The 21,309-nt window shown below is 45.6% G+C and overlaps 1 protein-coding gene across 4 annotated transcripts in view; it reads left to right on the plus strand.

The window, feature by feature from the left end:
• The window catches only part of TEF (TEF transcription factor, PAR bZIP family member), a 70,826-nt gene that overhangs the window by 43,383 nt on the left and 6,134 nt on the right, over positions 1–21,309 (plus strand). For 2 of the 4 annotated variants that reach the window (XM_068252054.1, XM_068252052.1), the window contains exons 2-4: positions 5,505–5,834; positions 6,586–6,806; positions 9,930–16,604. In XM_068252054.1, the coding sequence (XP_068108155.1) occupies positions 5,505–5,834; positions 6,586–6,806; positions 9,930–10,145 (767 nt within the window). In that variant the 3' untranslated portion in view covers positions 10,146–16,604. Of the gene's footprint in view, positions 1–5,504; positions 5,835–6,585; positions 6,807–9,929; positions 16,605–21,309 lie in introns of those variants that run through there. The other 2 variants (XM_068252053.1, XM_068252051.1) reach the window with 1 other exon arrangement.

Below are 21,309 nucleotides of genomic sequence, written 5' to 3' on the forward strand. Positions count from 1 at the left end.
TGCGAATTTAACCATGTCACTGCCTGTTTGAATTATATTGGTACCTATGCGAATTCGCATGAAAATTCGCATACCATAGCCGCATGCGAATTTCTTATTAACCACTTAACGACCGCCCCCAGCCGATGGGCGGCGGCAAAGACCGGTCCCAAACGACCGCAATACGCCCATCGGCGGGGGCGGCTGCGGGAGTGGCTATGCGGCGATCGCGTCATTCGTGACGCGATCAGCCGCCGGGGACTGGCTCCGCCCCCCGTTCGCCGTAACCCGCCGGCCGTTCGGAAGCGCCGGCGGGTTACTGGCATCCGGATCGCCGCTGCAACAGTGTATAATAGGCTTTGTAATGTATACAAAGCCTATTATACTGGCTGCCTCCTGCCCTGGTGGTCCCAGTGTCCGAGGGACCACCAGGGCAGGCTGCAGCCACCCTAGTCTGCACCCAAGCACACTGATTTCCCCCCCCCTGCCCCCTGATCGCCCACAGCACCCCTCAGACCCCCCCCTGCCCACCCCCCAGACCACTGTTTGCACCCAGTCACCCCCCTAATCACCCATCAATCACTCCCTGTCACTATCTGTCAACGCTATTTTTTTTTTAAGTCCCTAATCTGCCCCCTACTCCCTCCTGATCACCCCCCCACCCCTCAGATTCTCCCCAGACCCCCCCCCAGACCCCCCCCCCCCCGTGTACTGTATGCATCTATCCCCCCTGATCACCTGTCAATCACCTGTCAATCACCTGTCAATCACCTGTCAATCACCTGTCAATCACCCGTCAATCACCCCCTGTCACTGCCACCCATCAATCAGCCCCTGATCTGCCCCTTGCGGGCAATCTGATCACCCCCCCACACCAATAGATCGCCCGCAGATCCGACATCAGATCACCTCCCAAATCCATTGTTTACATCTATTCTCTCCTCTAAACACCCACTAATTACCCATCAATAACCCCCATCACCACCTGTCACTGTTACCCATCAGATTAGACCCTAATCTGCCCCTTGCGGGCACCCAATCACCTGCCCACACGCTCAGATTGCCCTCAGACCCCCCCCCCTTATCAATTCGCCCGTGCAATATTTACATCTGTTCTCCCCTGTAATAACCCACTGATTACCTGTCAATCACCCATCAATCACCCCCTGTCACTGCCACCCATCAATCACCCCCTGTCACTGCCACCCATCAATCAGCCCCTAACCTGCCCCTTGCGGGCAATCTGATCACCCACCCACACCAATAGATCGCCCGCAGATCCGACATCAGATCACCTCCCAAATCCATTGTTTACATCTATTCTCTCCTCTAAACACCCACTAATTACCCATCAATCACCCCCTATCACCACCTGTCACTGTTACCCATCAGATTAGACCCTAATCTGCCCCTTGCGGGCACCCAATCACCTGCCCACACGCTCAGATTGCCCTCAGACCCCCCCCCCTTATCAATTCGCCCGTGCAATATTTACATCTGTTCTCCCCTGTAATAACCCACTGATTACCTGTCAATCACCCATCAATCACCCCCTGTCACTGCCACCCATCAATCACCCCCTGTCACTGCCACCCATCAATCAGCCCCTAACCTGCCCCTTGCGGGCAATCTGATCACCCACCCACACCAATAGATCGCCCGCAGATCCGACATCAGATCACCTCCCAAATCCATTGTTTACATCTATTCTCTCCTCTAAACACCCACTAATTACCCATCAATCACCCCCATCACCACCTGTCACTGTTACCCATCAGATTAGACCCTAATCTGCCCCTTGCGGGCACCCAATCACCCGCCCACACCTCAGAACGCCCTCAGACCCCAGCCCTGATCACCTTGCCAGTGCATTGCTTGCATCTATTTCCCCCCTCTAATCACACCTTGAGACACCCATCAATCACCTCCTGTCACCCCCTAGCACACCTACCCATCAGATCAGGCCCTAATTTGCCCCGTGTGGGCTCCTGATCACTCGGCCAAACCCTCAGATCCCCCTCAGACCCCCTTCCGATCACCTCCCCAGTGCATTGATTGCATCTATTTTCCCCTCTAACCGCCCCCTGAGACACCCATCAATCACCTCCTGTCACCCCCCTAGCACTCCTATCCATCAGATCAGGCCCAATACATCCTGTCATCTAAGAGGCCACCCTGCTTATGACCGATTCCACAAAATTTGCCCCCTCATAGACCACCTGTCATCAAAATTTGCAGATGCTTATACCCCTGAACAGTCATTTTGAGAAATTTGGTTTCCAGACTACTCACAGTTTTGGGCCCGTAAAATGCCAGGGCAGTATAGGAACCCCACAAGTGACCCCATTTTAGAAAGAAGACACCCCAAGGTATTCTGTTAGGTGTATGATGAGTTCATAGAATATTTTATTTTTTGTCAAAAGTTAGCGGAAATTGGATTGTTATTGTTTTTTTCACAAAGTGTCATTTTTCACTAACTTGTGAGAAAAAATAAAATCTTCTATGAACTCACCATACCCCTAACGGAATACCTTGGGGTGTCTTCTTTCTAAAATGGGGTCACTTGTGGGGTTCCTATACTGCCCTGGCATTTTAGGGGCCCTAAACCGTGAGGAGTAGTCTAGAAAACAAATGCCTCAAAATGACCTGTGAATAGGACGTTGGGCCCCTTAGCGCACCTAGGCTGCAAAAAAGTGTCACACATGTGGTATCGCCATACTCAGGAGAAGTAGTATAATGTGTTTTGTGGTGTATTTTTACACATACCCATGCTGGGTGGGAGAAATCTCTCTGTAAATGGACAATTGTGTGTAAAACAAATAAAAAAATGTGTCATTTACAGAGATATTTCTCCCACCCAGCATGGTTATATGTAAAAATACACCACAAAACACATTATACTACTTCTTCTGAGTACGGCGATACCACATGTGTGACACTTTTTTGCAGCCTAACTGTGCTAAGGGGCCCAAAGTCCAATGAGTACCTTTAGGATTTCACAGGTCATTTTGAGACATTTGGGTTCAAGACTACTCCTCACGGTTTAGGGCCCCTAAAATGCCAGGGCAGTATAGGAACCCCACAAGTGACCCCATTTTAGAAAGAAGACACCCCAAGGTATTCTGTTAGGTGTATGATGAGTTCATAGAAGATTTTATTTTTTGTCACAAGTTAGCGGAAATTGATATGTATTGTTTTTTTTTTCACAAAGTGTCATTTTCCGCTAACTTGTGACAAAAAAAAAATCTTCTATGAACTCACCATACTCCTAACAGAATACCTTGGGGTGTCTTCTTTCTAAAATGGGGTCACTTGTGGGGTTCCTATACTGCCCTGGCATTTTAGGGGCCCTAAACCGTGAGGAGTAGTCTAGAATCCAAATGCCTCAAAATGACCTGTGAATAGGACGTTAGGCCCCTTAGCGCACCTAGGTTGCAAAAAAGTGTCACACATGTGGTATCGCCGTACTCAGAAGAAGTAGTATAATGTGTTTTGGGGTGTATTTTTATACATACCCATGCTGGGTGGGAGAAATCTCTCTGTAAATGGACAATTGTGTGTAAAAAAAATCAAATAATTGTCATTTACAGAGATATTTCTCCCACCCAGCATGGGTATGTGTAAAAATACACCCCAAAACACATTATACTACTTCTCCTGAGTACGGCGGTACCACATGTGTGGCACTTTTTTGCACCCTAAGTGCGCTAAGGGGCCCAAAGTCCAATGAGTACCTTTAGGATTTCACAGGTCATTTTGCCACATTTGGTTTCAAGACTACTCCTCACGGTTTAGGGCCCCTAAAATGCCAGGGCAGTATAGGAACCCCACAAATGACTCCATTTTAGAAAGAAGACACCCCAAGGTATTCCGTTAGGAGAATGGCGAGTTCATAGAAGATTTTATTTTTTGTCACAAGTTAGCGGAAAATGACACTTTGTGAAAAAAAACAATTAAAATCAATTTCCGCTAACTTGTGACAAAAAAAAAAAATCTTCTATGAACTCACCATACATCTAACGGAATACCTTGGGGTGTCTTCTTTCTAAAATGGGGTAATTTGTGGGGTTCCTATACTGTCCTGGCATTTTAGGGGCCCTAAACCGTGAGGAGTAGTCTTGAAACGAAATTTCTCAAAATGACCTGTGAAATCCTAAAGGTACTCATTGGACTTTGGGCCCCTTAGCGCAGTTAGGGTGCAAAAAAGTGCCACACATGTGGTATCGCCGTACTCAGGAGAAGTAGTATAATGTGTTTTGGGGTGTATTTTTCCACATACCCATGCTGAGTGGGAGAAATATCTCTATAAATAGACAATTGTGTGTAAAAAAAATAAAAAAATTGTCATTTACGGAGATATTTCTCCCACCCAGCATGTGTATGTGTAAAAATACACCCCAAAACACATTATACTACTTTTCCTGAGTACGGCAATACCACATGTGTGGCACTTTTTTGCGGCCTAACTGCGCTAAGGGGCCCAAAGTCCAATGAGCATCTTTAGGCTTTACAGGGGTGCTTACAATTAGGCACCCCCCAAATGCCAGGACAGTAAACACACCCCACAAATGACCCCATTCTGGAAAGTAGACACTTCAAGGTATTCAGAGAGGAGCATAGTGAGTCCGTGGCAGATTTCATTTTTTTTTGTCGCAAGTTAGAAGAAATGGAAACTTTTTTTTTTTTTTTTTTTTTGTCACAAACTGTCATTTTCCGCTAACTTGTGACAAAAAATAAAATCTTCTATGAACTCACCATGCCTCTCACTGAATACTTTGGGATGTCTTCTTTCCAAAATGGGGTCATTTGGGGGGTATTTGTACTATCCTGGAATTTTAGCCCCTCATGAAACATGACAGGTGCGCAGAAAAGTCAGAGATGCTTGAAAATGGGAAAATTCACTTTTGGCACCATAGTTTGTAAACGCTATAACTTTTACCCAATCCAATAAATATACACTGAATGTTTTTTTTTTTATCAAAGACATGTAGCAGAATAACTTTCGCGCTCAAATGTATAGGAAATTTTACTTTATTTGAAAAATGTCAGCACAGAAAGTTAAAAAAGTCATTTTTTTGACAAAATTCATGTCTTTTTTGATGAATATAATAAAAAGTAAAACTCGCAGCAGCAATCAAATAGCATCAAAAGAAAGCTGTATTAGTGACAAGAAAAGGAGGTAAAATTCATTTAGGTGGTAGGTTGTATGACCGAGCAATAAACCGTGAAAGCTGCAGTGGTCTGAATGGAGAAAAAGGCTCTGGTCCTTAAGGGGCGAAAAGACTAGCGGCGATTCGCATGCATTCCACTCGCAGGTGAATTCGTTGGCTCTTTTGTGCGTTTTTTTTACCGCTGAAAAAAACGCACCTCAACAACGCTACAGTGGAAACAGGCCCATCCACTTGCATTACATGTGCGAATCCGCATGCGTTGGACGCATGCGGATTCGCGATAGTGGAAACAAGCCCTTAGAGAATTTGTGCAGTCCTTTCATATTTTCATGATTTTACTTATTCATTTTTTAGAAAAAGACAAGACCAAGTTGGACAAAGATGATGACTTTGACGGAAATTCGCTGTCGGTTTCGGCGGCCCTCATGCCGCCCATCTGGGATAAGACGATTCCGTACGATGGGGAATCTTTCCATTTGGAGTATATGGATCTGGATGAATTTCTGCTGGAGAACGGGATCCCCTCCAGCCCTGCACACCTGACGGAGGCCCTGCAGAGCTCACTCTTGTCGGTAGCCGAACTGGAAGATGAAGATGAAGAAGAGGAAGAAGAAGAAGCGACATCCTCCTCGTCGCTGCCGCCCATCTCACCATCGGGGTTACTGCAGACGGTGGAACCTAAAGGTAACAACTTTCATTGCTCTTTAACATTCTTCTCACGCTCTGTTGATGTCTTTCCTTGCCTTTGTAGATAGGTTACCCAACCACCCATTTTAAATCGAATCCCATCTCTCGTAATCTGTATTTCAATTAAGCATAGTGCACTGAAACCGCACAAGTTAAATCTTATTGCACACGTTAATGAAACAAACGCAACTTAAAGGATACCCAAAGTGACATGATGAGATAGACATGTGTATGTACAGTGCCTAGCACACATATAACTAGGCTGTGTTCTTTTTCTTTCTCTGCCTGAAAGAGTTAAATATCAGGTATGTAAGTGGCTGACTCAGTCCTGACTCAGACAGGAAGTGACTACAGTGTGACCCTCACTGATAAGAAATTCCCCTTTTTATCCCTTTCTCGCTCTCAGAAGCCATTTTCTGCTAGGAAAGTATTTAAAAGTTGGAATTTCTTATTAGTGGGGGTCACACCGTAGTCACTTCCTGTCTGAGTCAGGACTGAGTCAGCCACTTACATACCTGATATTTAGCTCTTTAAGGCAGAGAAAGAAAAAAAGGAATACAGCCTAGTTATTTGTGTGCTAGGCACTGTACATACACAGGTCTATCTCATCATGTCACATGTCACTTCGGGTATCCTTTAATTCCAATTATAGCATGTTTGTGAACTACTGGAATCTTATGATCGGTACACTTCTTTTTTTAGGATGTGTATTTATTGTGTTGATTTCTCCATTTTGTTTGCCGCGCAGACGTGGCAGTGAAGGAAGAGGAGGATCCTCCCAGCCCGATAGACCCAGAAAAGGTCGAGGTTGAAGTAAACTTTAATCCTGATCCGACCGATCTGGTGCTCTCCAGTGTCCCGGGTGGGGAGCTCTTTGACCCCAGGAAGCACAAGTTTGCCGAGGAGGAACTGAAACCCCAACCTATGATCAAGAAAGCAAAGAAAATCTACGTGCCGGAGGATTTAAAGGTAAGAATGCTGCCTTCTGGTGGTGTGAAACAGCAGCCATCAGTCAATAAAGTTAGGCCAAAAAAAAAAGTTAGTGACAAGGTCAGAACTATGATTTTTTTTTTTTTTTTTTTTTTTTTAATATACCTCTACCTAGCCTATTAACCCCCTATAATACCGGTACATGTTACTACACGTTTATCCTCTCGAGGACCGCGGTGTTAAACCCCCCCCCTAGTGACCAGGCCATTTTTTCCTAATTGGGTCACTGCAACTTTAAAGGGAACCAGAGGTGAGGGGTATATGGAGGCTGCCATATTTGTTTCCTTTTAAACTATACCAGTTGCCTGGCAGCCCTGCTGGTCTATTTGGCTGCAGTCATGTCTGAATCACACCAGAAACAAGTATGCAGCTAATCTTGTCAGTTCTTACAATGATCTGCTGCATGCTTGTTCAGGGTCTATGGCTAAAAGTATTAGAGGCAGAGGATCAGCAGGACAGCCAGGCAACTGGTATTGCTTAAAAGGAAATAAATAGGACAGCCTCTATATAACTCTCACCTCGGGTTCACTTTAATGATTTGCTGCTTGTAGCAATCAGTTGCAATCGCTTGGGCAACAGTTCGGGGACCCAATGCTCTAGGCCGGTGATCTGCAAACTTGGCCCTCCAGCTGTTAAGGAACTACGTGTCCCACAATGCATTGCAGGAGTCTTGACAGCCTCAGTCATGATTCATGAAGGCAAATGCATTGTGGGACTTGTACTTCCTTAACAGCGGGAGAGCCAAGTTTGCAGACCACTGCACTAGGCCGTTGCCTAGCGATGCATCTGTACAGCACTGCAGTCCCTGAACTGCCGTCCTAGCAGTCGCGTCCGATCGCTAAAGGCACGCAGCCTGGGGATAATGGTCTGCTGCATGCCCAGCTAGTAGTGAAATAATTAGGAAGGGCAAAAATGTCTATAATCCATAGAAAGCCCTGATTGTTCTGGAAAAAAATATAAATGTATCACTTGAGTATTATAAGTAGTGAAAAAGTTATTGCTGTTTCAAAAATTGTCATAGGCTCCTCCCATCTATCTCAACCCCACCAATCCAGCGCTGGGACCTTCTAAGCGACTCTTAAAGAGACTCTGGAACAACATTTTCAGCCTTATTTCATCTATCCTATAAGTTCCTATGCCTGTACTAATGTGGTTTGGCTTACTGCAGCCTTTCCTAGTTGCACAGGGGCTGTATTATCTCTGTTATATAATGGAAACCAAGTGTTTGCTTTCTTAAAACAGAAAGAATTTGCGATAATTCAGGTTGGAGTGAGCTTGAGATGTCTCCCAGAGCATTACTGCTGAATATATGCAAACTAACCATTGTTACCCTTAGAAGCTAAACACACCTCCAGAACCGCTGGAATGCAATGATGTGTCAGCTTGGTAATTTGTACAGAGCCAGAATAATCCAACATGCATACAGACTGTTTTGGATTGTTTGATCCTCATCAGTGCATGGCATGGATTAATTTGGCTCTATGGAGTAGGGCTTGTAACACCGAGAGGTACAGACTAACCAGCAAGCTCATGGTGAACCAGAACTCATTGGAGTGTGTGACAAGCTCTACTCCATAGAGCCAAATTAATCCATGCCGTGAACTGATGAGGATCAATCAGTCCGAAACAGTCTGTATGCATGTTGGAATATTATGGCTCTGTACAAATTAACAAGCTGACATCATTGCATTCCAGCGGTTCTGTAGGTGTGGTTTAGCTTCTAAGGGCAACAATGGTTAATTTGCATAAATTCAGCAGTGATGCACTGGGAGACATCTCAAGCTCACTCCAACCTGAATTATCACAAATTCTTTCTGTTTTAAGAAAGCAAACTCTTGTTTTCCCTAGTATTTTAGTAAGGGGGCTTTTAGGACCATTGTAGCCCCTCACATACTCCAATGAGTTCGGATACTCCAATGAGTTCGGGTTTACCATGAGCTTGCTGGTTAGTCTGTATCTCTGTTATATAATCTAATCTTTGCTCTGACTGCTTTGTCGGACTCAGGCAGGAATGTGCTGCTCTGCTTGTGATGGGGAGAAGCTATACACACCCTCTCCACGTCCCCTGCAGGCTCTGTGTGAGTCACAGACTGAGCTCCTCTCAGCCTATCACATGCTGGTTAGCAGCCATGTTTTTTGTTTGTAAACTGCCTAAAACTGGCAATTACAAGCCAGGATTGCAGCAGGGAGTGGCAGGAACAGCACAGAGGGGCCCAGGAGAACATAATGAATAGAATGGTATGCTTTTTATTGTAAGACTTTGAGTACAGATTCTCTTTAAGGGCTTGTTGCATTGCTTTAGCAGCTGGGCTCCCCTGCGTGGCCGTACTGTGCAGTTCCTGTCTGTTTGCGCAGGAAACCTCCTGTGCACAGCTTTTTCCTCCATGCACAAGCGACTTCATACTGAACAAGCAACACAGGACTCGGTACACAGTGCGGCTGCGCTTGTACACGGAGCTTCTGGGACTTTCAGATCTGTGCTGTTCCTCCTGATCGGCACAGAGAAATTTTAAACTGTGCAGGCGCGAGTTTCAAACTGTGCTTGCAGTGAATGAAAGCTTGCTTTCGCTGTGCTTACATGGTTCAGAACTACGCCTGTGCGCTTATCAGTCGCGCAGTTCTGCTTGGGGGATTTGGTATTAGGACTGTGCCTCACTACCAAGCATTTTTAGATCCCTTTTCGTTTATAAAACCTGCTCCCATTGACTTGCATTCAACCTGCTGCTACTGCGTTTTTTTGTTTTTCTTTAAATCGTGACTGCGACTATTTTTCCAAGATTTACCGCAATTGTAATGCAAGTCAATGGAAGTGTTTAAAAAAAAAAAAAAAAAAAAAAAAATCTGACCAGTATGCTCAGCTGCGTGTTTCTGCCCTTAGACTGAAGATCCCTTCAAATATGAAGAGGGTCAGGGCACAGGGGGACCCCAAGGAAAAGGGGCAGCGCCAGCTTACTTGGGAGGAGGTGATCTGGCCTGTAGTGGGCTTTATTCATTTTCAGGGGTCTCTGTGCAGGTCTGCTTTCACTATTTGGCACTTCTGGGAGGAAGGTTGCAGTATGATTAATTTTTATTTAGCTGTAAATTTTCTTCTATTTCTAACAGGATGAAAAGTACTGGAACCGGCGTAAGAAGAACAACGTGGCGGCCAAGCGATCTCGAGACGCCCGGCGGCTGAAAGAGAACCAGATCACGGTGCGGGCAGCGTTCCTGGAGAAGGAGAACACGGCGCTTCGTACGGAGGTGGCCGAGCTGCGCAAGGAGCTGGGCAAATGCCGGAACGTCATTTCCAAATACGAGAGTGAATATGGACAGTTGTAAGCATCCGCCCAAAAACTAACCCGTTTCCCTCCCAACTCCGCCCAGTGCTGCAGGCGGAGCCTCCGGCCGCTTATGATGCCATCGCCCCACCCACACGCCGAATAATGTCATGGTAGGAAAGTCCTAGGCAGGAAACGATGGAAATATCCATGTCCGTTTACTATTGATCAGAACACTCTGGCTTTTACGTGGGTTTATAGAGAAATCCTCCTTATAGGATTTGATTGCTGGTGAGAGAGGAATTTTTTAGCACAAGTCCTGCCCATTATTTAAATCCCCCCCCCCCCCCCCCCCCCCCCACGCAGAAGCACAGATAGTCTTGAGTCAAACGTCTTGTGGGGGTTGGACATCTTGTGCGCGGGGGCCGGACGTCTTCTGTGCGTCACACGAGAGTGACTTACTGTCAGAGTCCCCCCCCCCCCCCCCCCCTCATCCTATAGATATTATAGGCTATATTTTTGAAGAACATGCAGCACCTTATCTGTGTTGAGAAAGGTTGGCGTGCTCTCCATGCCTGGCATCGCTGATCTCCCGAGATAGGCAGAGCTCTGCCTGTGAGCCGGCCGGTGTTCGGTAAAAGACAGGAGGAGGTGGGTGGGGTGTAAAGAGAAAGGGAAATGTTTGCGATTTGGTGGAGGAGGCAGAAGTACGGTTTGTCAGACGAGTAGAAGCGCTTTTCCACTGGTCTCGTTTTGCTCCTAAAATCGTATCGATACAGCACTGATCCCAAGGCGCTAATTAGCCATGTAATAGAGGTGCCCTATTGCCACTGCTGCTTCTCTCTGACATCCCCACCCCTATCATCCAAGAACTGCAGGAACATGAACATTGTCGATCGCGCAAAACAATTGTTGAATAATACAGGAAATCGCTTTTGCTAAGAAGGTGCAAGTTGAGATCGCAGCGTATTTGTGATCATGAATGCAATTTGCAGTGGAAAAGGGATTTTTAAGTTGTCCGTTTTGCAGTAATGCCCATTATTGCTTGAGGTGACCATGTGCGGTGGGGGACGCGAAGGCTGCCACATTTTTTTTTAAACTATGCCTGTTGCCTGGCTGTCTTACTGATCATCTGCCTCCCAACACTTTTTTTAAAGTGAACCTCCAGACTAAAAATCTACTCGGCAGCACTGAAAAGGCTTGGCGTTTCTTTAACAGTTTCACAGCATCAGAACTTTGTTTTTCTTTCCCAAGCCTCATTTTTAGCTGCACAGAAGAAAACTGCCTGGGGGTTTTCTCCCTGATGCTGTGCAAAGCATGATGGGATTTCTGATGTTCTGCTGTTTTGGTGCAAATAGTTTTTTGTTTTAATTTTGAATTTGAGATTTGAAGCCTAGCATGTGCACAACTGGGAGGGTTGATCAGGACACAGGACAGTTGGAACTGTTTCTCATGCTCTCTGTCACCTCCATTCAACCAAAAAGATGGCTGCCCTCATGAAATCACAAACATTTGCCTGTTCTTTTAAAACAGCGTGGGTAAGAGATTATATTACCTATCTATTTTAATTAACATAACTAATGTAACTTAATGACAGTATGTTTGTTTAGGTTGAAGTTCCCCTTTAAAGACCCAGATTGAGTATGTGGATCAGGCACTTTGATGACCTCACTGGCCATATGCTTGTGCCAGCTGTGTGATTCTAAGGCTACTGTAGCCAGAAAGACTGTCAGGGCAGCCAGGCAATCAGCATTGTTTAAAGGAAAATGAATATGGCCACCTCCATATCCAGGGTCGCTGTAAATGTCAGGTCACAGATGTAACAGGACACTGTCTTGTATGAATGAAGCGGTTCATATAATCCGGTCAGTCTGGTCCCATAAAATGGTGAAATCCGTTTTTAGGATGTCCACGCAGTCCCAGTATTTATCACTAGGGGTGGGGTATGGAGGATAGGCGTGGTTTTGGGAGGGGAAGGGTATTGGGGTAGCTTACGATTACTGCTTATGGTTTTGTACGGGTGATGGTTTAGGATTGAGGGTCAGGTAAAAGCTATGGTATGGGTTAGGCTTAAAGGATACCCGAGGTGACAAGTGACACGATGAGATAGGTGTGTGTGTGTGTGTGTGTGTGTGTGTGTGTGTGTGTGTGTGTGTGTGTGTGTGTGTGTGTGTGTGTGTACAGTGCCTAGCACACAAATAACTAGGCTGTGTTCCTTTTTCTCTTTCTCTGCCTGAAAGAGTTATACATTAGGGGCCTGATTCACAAAGCGGTGCTAACAGTTAGCACCCTGGTGAAAAGCCCTTTATCATGCCTAAACTCAGTTTAGGCATGATAAGTTTAGGCGTGATAAGTTTAGGCGTGATAAGTTTAGGCGTGATAAGTTTAGGCGTGATAAGTTTAGGCGTGATAAGTTTGAACGCCAACTGCGTTAGCACCGCAGTGCACAGCTGATCAAAAGTTTTACGCTAGCAAAGACTGGTGCACTTCGTATAAAGTTTAATGGCGCTGTTTTGCGTGCAGGACTTTGCAAGCGATCTAAACTTAGCTAAACTTAGCATGCCTAAACTTATCACACCTAAACTTATCACGCCTAAACTTATCACACCTAAACTGGCTTTTCACCAGAGTGGTGCAATGGTTATCATGCCTAAAGTCTCTAACTGGGTTAGCACCGCTTTGTGAATCGAGCCCTATGTATGTAAGTGGCAATTCCTGTCTATCAGTGAGGGTCACACTGTAGTCTGACCCAATCCTGACTCAAACACTTTCCTAGCAGAAAATGGCTTCTGAGAGCAGGAAAGAGAGAAAAAGGGTCAATAATTCATAGATTTTAGCTCTGGCATACTTCAATGACTGTCATTGAGCAAAAACAATAAAACAGTAAAAACGTAAAACGTAGATTTTAAATATAAAATAAAACTGTGGAATATCTTAAGTCAATTTTAGGAGGAGGGTAGATACAATTGTTTCATTTAGTTTATTTTCACCTCGAGTGTCCTTTAAGTGAAAGGGGGAGAGGGTTTTGTCCTATTGACTTTTTGCGATTTTGTTTTGTAGGAAATCTCTCTGCATACTAATGACGTTTATTTACATGTGAATGCATCTAATTAACTTCAACATCTTAAAGCATACTTGAACTGATAAGGATATGGAGGCTGCCATATTTATTTCTTTTTAAGCAATACCAGTTGCCTGGCTGTCCTGCTGATTCTCTGGCTGTTATGGTCGTATAACGTGCGCCTAATGCAACGCATGTGAGCTTTGAAGTTGGACGTTATATAGAGCCACGTTCTTGCGTCTCTTGATGCGTCCGTGATGCGTACTTTTTGACGCATACTATCGGACAAAACGGCGCATGCGGAAAAAACAGTACTGAGCATGTGCAAACATCCAAACGCAGCCACATACGAGTATAATAATAATGGCAGTATTTGTATAGCGCCTTTCTCCTGTCAGACTCAAAGCGCTTGTGAGGCAGCCACTAGAGCGCACTCAGTAGGCAGTAGCAGTGTTAAGGAGACTTGCCCAAGAAACTCCTTACTGAAATAGGTGCTGGCTTACTGAACAGGCAGAGCCGAGATTTGAACCCAGGTCTCCTGTGTCAGAGGCAGAGCCCTTAACCATTACACTTTCCAGCCACTGCAACGCACTGCACGCTACACTTTAATTTACTGTGCAGCGTTATACTCCAACGCAACGTGGGCAGTGTGAACAACCCATTGATTTTTCATTACTGTAAGTTGGGCTGCGTTACAGGCTGCTATAATGTGCGCCTGTAATGTCCCACTGTGAAAGCAGCCTAAAGGTGGCCACACACCATACAATTTTTGAAATATCTGTTCAATTCAAGAATAGCAATCCAATTTTTCTGACTAAACATTTTCAGAAATCTGACCAATGTACCACACTCGTTAAATTTTTACTAAATTGTGATAAAAATGATTGGAAACTTATAAAATTGCTTGGGTGTGTATATTAATAAATTTGACAATCTACCACACACCATTCAATTTTCAGGAAAATTGATCAGACAAATCTACCATTCCCAATTTTATCGAATAAAAATGGGAAATCCGATCGGATTTCTTGCTGTAATAGAAAAAAAGCTTTTACATTTTTCGTGACATCTGATCCCCCTCCCCCTTTGCCGTAAAATCGGAGATCATTTTATTGTATCGTGTGTGGCCACCTTTTGCCATAGATCCTGAAAAAGCATGCAGCAGATCAGGTGTTTCTGATTGGATTAGGTGCATGCTTGTTTCAGCTGTGGGATTCAGACTCTACTGGAGCCAGGGATCTGCAAGACTGCCAGGTAACTGGCATTGTTTAAAAGGAAAAAAAAAACATGGCATATTCGTCTCACTTCAGTTGTCCTTCAGATCTGACGATGTCAAAAACGCCTGATCTGCTGCATGCTTGTTCAGGGGCTGTGGCTAAAAGTATTGGAAGTAGAGGACCAACAGGACAGCCAGGCAACTGGTATTGCTTAAATGGAAATAAATATGGCAGCCTCCATATACCTCTCACTTCAGTTGTCCTTTAAAACCCCTTAGGCGGCCAATTTATTTAGAGGCTTGCAAGTGCCCTAGGCCAGTTTCTACTTGAGCACGTTTTTCCTTGTAATATTTTCTTGCTTGTAATTAGTACTGCTGTAATGTGTATTTATGGCCACTGGTCACTAGGGGGCAGTGTGAGACAATAACAGGACTTCTGCTTTCAGTTTTTTTTATACTTTCTGCTAGTAGAGGGAGATCGAAGCATTCCAAGAATTTACAGCACAAAGTGTTCTGCCGACTGAGGTCATAAGCAGTGCAGTTATCTCAAATGAGAATTTTTGAAGCTGTTAATTGGTTTTAAATGTGCTGCTATTGAGAAACATTTAGGGCTCGTTCCCACTATCGCGAATCTGCATGCGTCCAACGCATGCAGATCCGCACATGTAATACAAGTGGATGGGGCTGTTTCCACTGTAGCGTTGTTGAGGTGCGTTTTTTTCAGCGTGAAAAAAACGCACAAAAGAGCCAACGATTTCGCCTGCGTCGGGAATCCGTGCGAATCGCCGCTAATGTATTTAATAGTAAAAACGCATGCGTTTGTTACATGCGTTTTTACCCGCGATTTCGCGTGCGATTTCGCACCTTTTTCAATTTTATTTAGCCCTGGCAGTGTCATGGTTAATTTCGCATGGCACCCTGCCATGCGAAATCGCATGCGAAATCGCGGGTAAAAACGCATGCGGAAACGCATCTGCATGCGTTTTTACAAGCGTCGGAATGCGGCCGAAATCGCGTCGCAACAGTGGGAACGAGCCCTTAGATGTGAGATGTACAGAGAATTGCAGCTCCACATGACGCATGCAAATTCAGACAATTGGGGCCTAAGGAAGGGGTTACAATTTGTGTTGGACAAGGGGGGGGGCTTGGTCAGGGTTAGGCCTAGAATTGAGGGTGAAGTGAGGATCAGGGTAGGTAGTTGAGGTAGGGGTGGTCAAGTGGGGGCAGAAAAGTTTGGAATAGATTAGAGATAGTAGTGTTACCTGGAGAATATACTAAAAACAAAACAAAAAATCTAGAAATAAAGTCAGGGCCGACCAGTCGGAGCAATTTTGGGTACCTGGAGTCTGTCAGTGATTTCATAAACTGAGAAGTCGGAGTCGGATGATTTTTGTACCCACTCCATAGCCATGTAAGGGCAGTGGAGTAGGAGTTGAAGTTGGAGCAATTTTTGGGTGATTGGAGTTGGAATCGGTTGATTCATAAACTGAGTCTGAATTGGAAGTTGAATGATTTTTGTCCCGACTCCACAGCCCTGGAAATAATGCTAATAAGCCACAGACCCCAGGCTCTCCTTTGAGCAAGTGCTGTAAAAACAGCGCAGGAGATTTAGGTGCAGCCGGCGTCACCATAGACAGTAATAAGAATTACAGCTATAGCTGCGTTCAGTGAGTAACTTCGGCGCCGTCAGAAGACGGAGTTGAAGTTACTTTTAAAACGCTGTAATTCGTTCGCCAGCAATAGCTGGAAGCTGAATTCCATCATTCCCCACCATCCACGTGGACCTGGAGGGGGAATAGTAATTAACGCCGCCAGGACTTGTGCAGGATCAGGGTGAATTGTATATCGGCTGTATCCTGCGCCCAAGTCTCCAGGCGCCTATTTCATAGGTATTCCCTTTTGAGATCCACTCTGCACAAACGTGTGGGTACAACTCTTTAGAAGTCATGGTTGATCTCCGCTGCTGGAATGAATGAATAAATGGACTGGCATGCATAAGATGAGATACATTTCAGAATGTTATGTTTTATCTATAGAGAGTTTTATGTTTTTATATGGAGAATTTTTACTTGTGTAATTTCTGGTATCAGAGTAGATATCGCATGTTAGATGTCTGCAGAGTTGTTGCATGTGTCCTGACGGTTTCTGCACACAGTGGAATTACTGTTTTTTGCATTGGGTGATTTTTAGTGAGTGCTGTCTTGTCCGCTTGTTTAACTTCAATAAAGATAAAATATATACCAGCCACGATGTGTCCGGATTATTGCGCTGAAATATGCAGATCGTTTAGTCTCCTCAAAGCCCCGCTAAACCCAGATTCAGCAAAGCGCATCCTCAGAGCAATCGTGTTGGTCAGTATACACTATCCAGGGTAATGGTTAAGGGCTCTGCCTCTGACACAGGAGACCTGAGGTCAAATCTCGGCTCTGCCTGTTCAGTAAGCCAGCACCTATTCAGTAAGGAGTTCTATGGGCAAGTCTCCTTAACACTGCTGCTGCCTACTGAGTGCGCTCTAGTGGCTGCCTCGCAAGCGCTTTGAGTCCGACAGGAGAAAGGCGCTATGCAAATACTGCAATAAAAATATCGATGTTCAAGTCGATGAAAACAATCGGTTGTACCTATTTTATTTGTGTGTTAGTAGGAGAAATCTCATTTAACCATTTAACAGCCAAGGCTTGCAAATGCTCCAGGCCAATTATTATTAGCACATTTTTATTTGTTAAATTTTCCCTGCTTCTAATTAGTACTTCTGTAATGTGTATTTATGTACACTTGTCACTAGGGGGCAGAGTGCAACTATAACAGAGGACTTCTGCTTTCAGTTTCTATATTTTCTGCTAGTAGAGAGACATGAAAGCATTTGAAGAATTTACAGAATGACGAGTCCTGACGACTGAGGTCAAATCAGAGCAGTTATCTCACACGAGATAACTCTATTGAAGCTGCTAATGGGTTAATATCGATAGAAGTCTACCGGGAGTTGCTTTTTTTTCTGATCAATTTTTATGAAAGTTGAGTGGTGTAGAATAGTTTGAAAAATATATATGTTACGGCCAGAACCCGAAGTCTGGCCACTTCGGGTTCTGGCTGGTCAAATCTAGAAGTGGCCGGCTGATGCGGCCAATGTTAGAAATAAACGTTTCTTCCGGACTTTGGCCGGCCAGAACGCGTTCTGGCTAAGTGTGGCCGGCCAAGTCCCGATCTGCCGCTCACCTCTCCCTCCCCTGATGCCGCTAGCCAGACCTCGCATCAGGACGACCCGGACCGGAGAGGTAAAGAGAGGCAGAGCAGCGCCGCACACGCGACCCGCAAGACGCATACACTTCCATGCAGAGGTGACGTCATTGCTCACTTCCGCATGTGAAGTGTATGGGTCAGGGCGGGTAGTGTGCGCGCTGCTCTGGTCGCCCTGATCTGGGGTCTGGAAATAGCGCAGGCTGCCCCTCCCCCCCCCCCCCCCGTCATACAAAGCAGCCAGAAAAGCCCCCACAGCCATGCAAAACTACCCCAGCAAGGCACAGTGCCCAGCAAAGCGCCCAGCATTTACCCCCCCAGCCATGCAAAACGGCCAGCAAATCCATGCAAAAACCCAGCAAATCCCCCCCCTCATCATCCATACAAAGCGCCCAGCAAATCCCTCCCCCCCAGCCATGCAAAGCAGCCAGAAAAGCCCCCACTCCCCACAGCCATGCAAAACTACCCCAGCAATGCACAATGCCCAGAAAAGCCCCCCCACCTGGCCATGCAAAGGGCCCAGCATATCAAACCCCAGCCATGCAAAAACCCAGCAAATCCCCTCCCCCCACAGCCGTGCAAAGCGCACAGCAAATCCCTCTCCCCAGCCATGCAAAGCGCCCAGCAAAGCCCCCCCTCCCCTCCAGCCACGTATAGCACCCACCTGACTGCCACAACAGAGCAGCTAATTTAAAAGCACAGGATGTTAACAATATGCCTGCTTCCATGAAAGCAGGATGTAGACACACTGAGGATTTATTGCAGGATTTGTATCAGCTGTAACTAACAAATAGAAAGAAGTTCCGAGTGCCATTCATGTTTCTGAACTTTGGCCGACTGACTTTGGCCGGTTCTAGAACTGGCCGGCCAATGTCAGAAATTCCCAGCATTTTGGACTTTGGCGACGTCAAATCGGCCAGTTCTAGAAACGGCCGGCCAATTCTAGAATTGGCCGATTTCTGGTTTTGGCCGTAACCTATATATGTAGCTTGGTTCCATACATCCTGAAATTGGTAGTTTTCCATTTACTTGTTTTCATAATCTGGGAGTGTGTGTGTGTGGAGTGTGTGTGTGTGTGGAGTGTGTGTGGAGTGTGTGTGTGTGTGGAGTGTGTGTGTGTGTGTGTGGAGTGTGTGTGTGTGTGGAGTGTGTGTGTGTGTGGAGTGTGTGTGGAGTGTGTGTGGAGTGTGTGTGGAGTGTGTGTGGAGTGTGTGTGGAGTGTGTGTGGAGTGTGTGTGGAGTGTGTGTGGAGTGTGTGTGGAGTGTGTGTGGAGTGTGTGTGGAGTGTGTGTGGAGTGTGTGTGGAGTGTGTGTGGAGTGTGTGTGGAGTGTGTGTGGAGTGTGTGTGGAGTGTGTGTGGAGTGTGTGTGTGTGTGTGGAGTGTGTGTGTGTGTGTGTGTGTGTGTGTGGAGTGTGTGTGTGTGTGTGTGGAGTGTGTGTGTGTGTGGAGTGTGTGTGTGTGTGTGTGTGTGCAGGCGTGCGCTTGCATGTGTTTCACATTGGTCAGGTTTTTCAAATTGTATCATGTGTGGCCACCTTCATTTTAAGTCGAACTGAACTTAACAAATTGAAGAACCACATTGGGTTAGCTGAGCTCACTTGCAGCTTTGCACCTGTCTGTACAGACTTAAGTGAAACACTTTTTTTTTCGGTTTAGGTTTCCTTTATCTGTGGCTCCTACCAGCCCCCTGCGCCCTCGCAATCACTCATGGCTCTTCCGGTCCCCCGCTGCCAGCTAGTTTCGTTTTTGCCGACTGGGAGTCGGTCGGCCGCCATGCGTACCTTTTTTACGCATTCCCGCTGGTGCAGGAAGCTATCATGGACATTAACAAGTACATTTTTACGCGTTACGTTTGCAATGCATACAATTTTACACATTGCACCCGTAACGCGTAAAATGTATTTGTTAATGTCCGCGATTCTGCGGGGATGAGCGGGAATCGATCCGGGCGCCCGCGGGGACGCGCCGGAATGGAGCCAGCGCATAAACGCATCAGTGTATGCCCAGCATTACACTTTAACAGATAAATACTCTCACCTGAGTGCGTCTCTTAAACTTTGTATGCATTCAGTGTTCTCCCCAGGCTCTTTTAGCCGGGCGCTCCACCCGGCTAGTTTTGTTGACCACCCGGCTGTCATCGGCTCACCTCCTCCTATGTTGTAAGCAGAGTTGCTCACAGAAGCACCAGCCCTGCATTCTTATCTCGCCCCACCCGGCTACTTTTTCATGCCACCCGGCTGGAAAAAATTTCTGGGGAGATCACTGGCATTGCGAATTATCAGGTCCTCTCTTGTCTGGAGAAATACCTCCATATCCCAGGTGCACCATTCAGTGCAATCTAGCTGATACATGATCTTCCTTTATGATAATTCTCTGGCTCATACACCGTATTTCGCTCAGCGTTCTTTGCTCTTTTCTCTGGTCGGTGAGCTGGTCTTCAGGCATCAGCTGGATTGGCCTGAGAAACCAAGCTTTTACATTGAACTTGGATGGAATGCATTTAATTAAAATCCATGATTACACGCTGGTACACTAATCGGCTGAAACCTGGAAACCTAATGGTTCGTATGGACCCCTGGTGTGGCCAAACCAGCTCAGAGACGTCAAAGCCGGCAAGATCTCTGGTGTCCTGTGGTGTCTGGCACCAAGACGTTGGCAGCAGGTCTCTTAAAGGACAGCTGAAGTGAGGGGTATAAGGCGGCTAGCAATACCAGTTACCAGGCTGTCTTGCTGATCCACTGCCTCTAATACTTTTAGGGCCTGTTCAGACTGTCAGCGTTTGAAGAATGCGTTTAAAATCAAAGAAACGCAAGTTGAAAAACGCATGCGTTTTTCTTGCGTTCTAATGCGTATTCTATTGCGTTTTGCGCACACACACACGTGACCCAGGGGAAAAAAAAGAATTATGGGAACCGCAGAGGAAAACGGACGCTAAAAACGCAATAGTACGCGTTTTTGATACGTGTCCATAGACTTTCATTGCGTCAGTTTCTATGCGTAACGCACAGAACTGCGTGCAGCAATGCGGATAAGAAACGTATGCGTCTCATACGCATACATGTGAACTAGCCCATTCAAAAGCATTAGGAGCCGTTCCTATGTGTTTTTGGTAACCGTACGCGTTCACTGAAAATGGCTAGGAACGCGCATAGTCTGAACAGGCCCTTAGCCATAGCCCCTGAAGAAGCATGCAGCAGATCAGGTGTTTCTGACATTGTCAGATCTGACAAGATTAGCTGCATGTTTGTTTCTGGTGTGATTCAGACACTACTGCAGCCAAACAGAAATGCAAAACAGCCAGGCAACTAGTATATTTTAAAAGAAATGCATAGTCTTCTCACTTCAGTTGTCCTTTTTAAGCCCATCTACAAATGAAAGTTGAAAAATTAGTATCTTGCGCAAAAGTCAATTTAATCAGTAATTCAACTTGACACTAATATATGAAATAGACTCATGAAATAAAGCGAGATATTTTAAGCCTTTGTTATAATTTTGATTATTATGGCTTACGGCTTATAAGAACCCCAAAATCAAAATTTTAGACCATTAGAATACTGTGAAAATGTTCAATACTCTAGGCTTAAAGTGATTCTAATCGGCAGATTCATCCAAAACCCCTGCAGAGGGCTCCTATTTCATATATTAGTTCCACCTTGTAAGTGGAATCGCTGAAATGACTTTTGCACGATATTCTAATTGTTCAAGTTTCACTT

This window comes from Hyperolius riggenbachi, chromosome 9 (genome assembly GCF_040937935.1).
Source record: "Hyperolius riggenbachi isolate aHypRig1 chromosome 9, aHypRig1.pri, whole genome shotgun sequence".
Lineage (NCBI taxonomy): Eukaryota > Metazoa > Chordata > Amphibia > Anura > Hyperoliidae > Hyperolius > Hyperolius riggenbachi.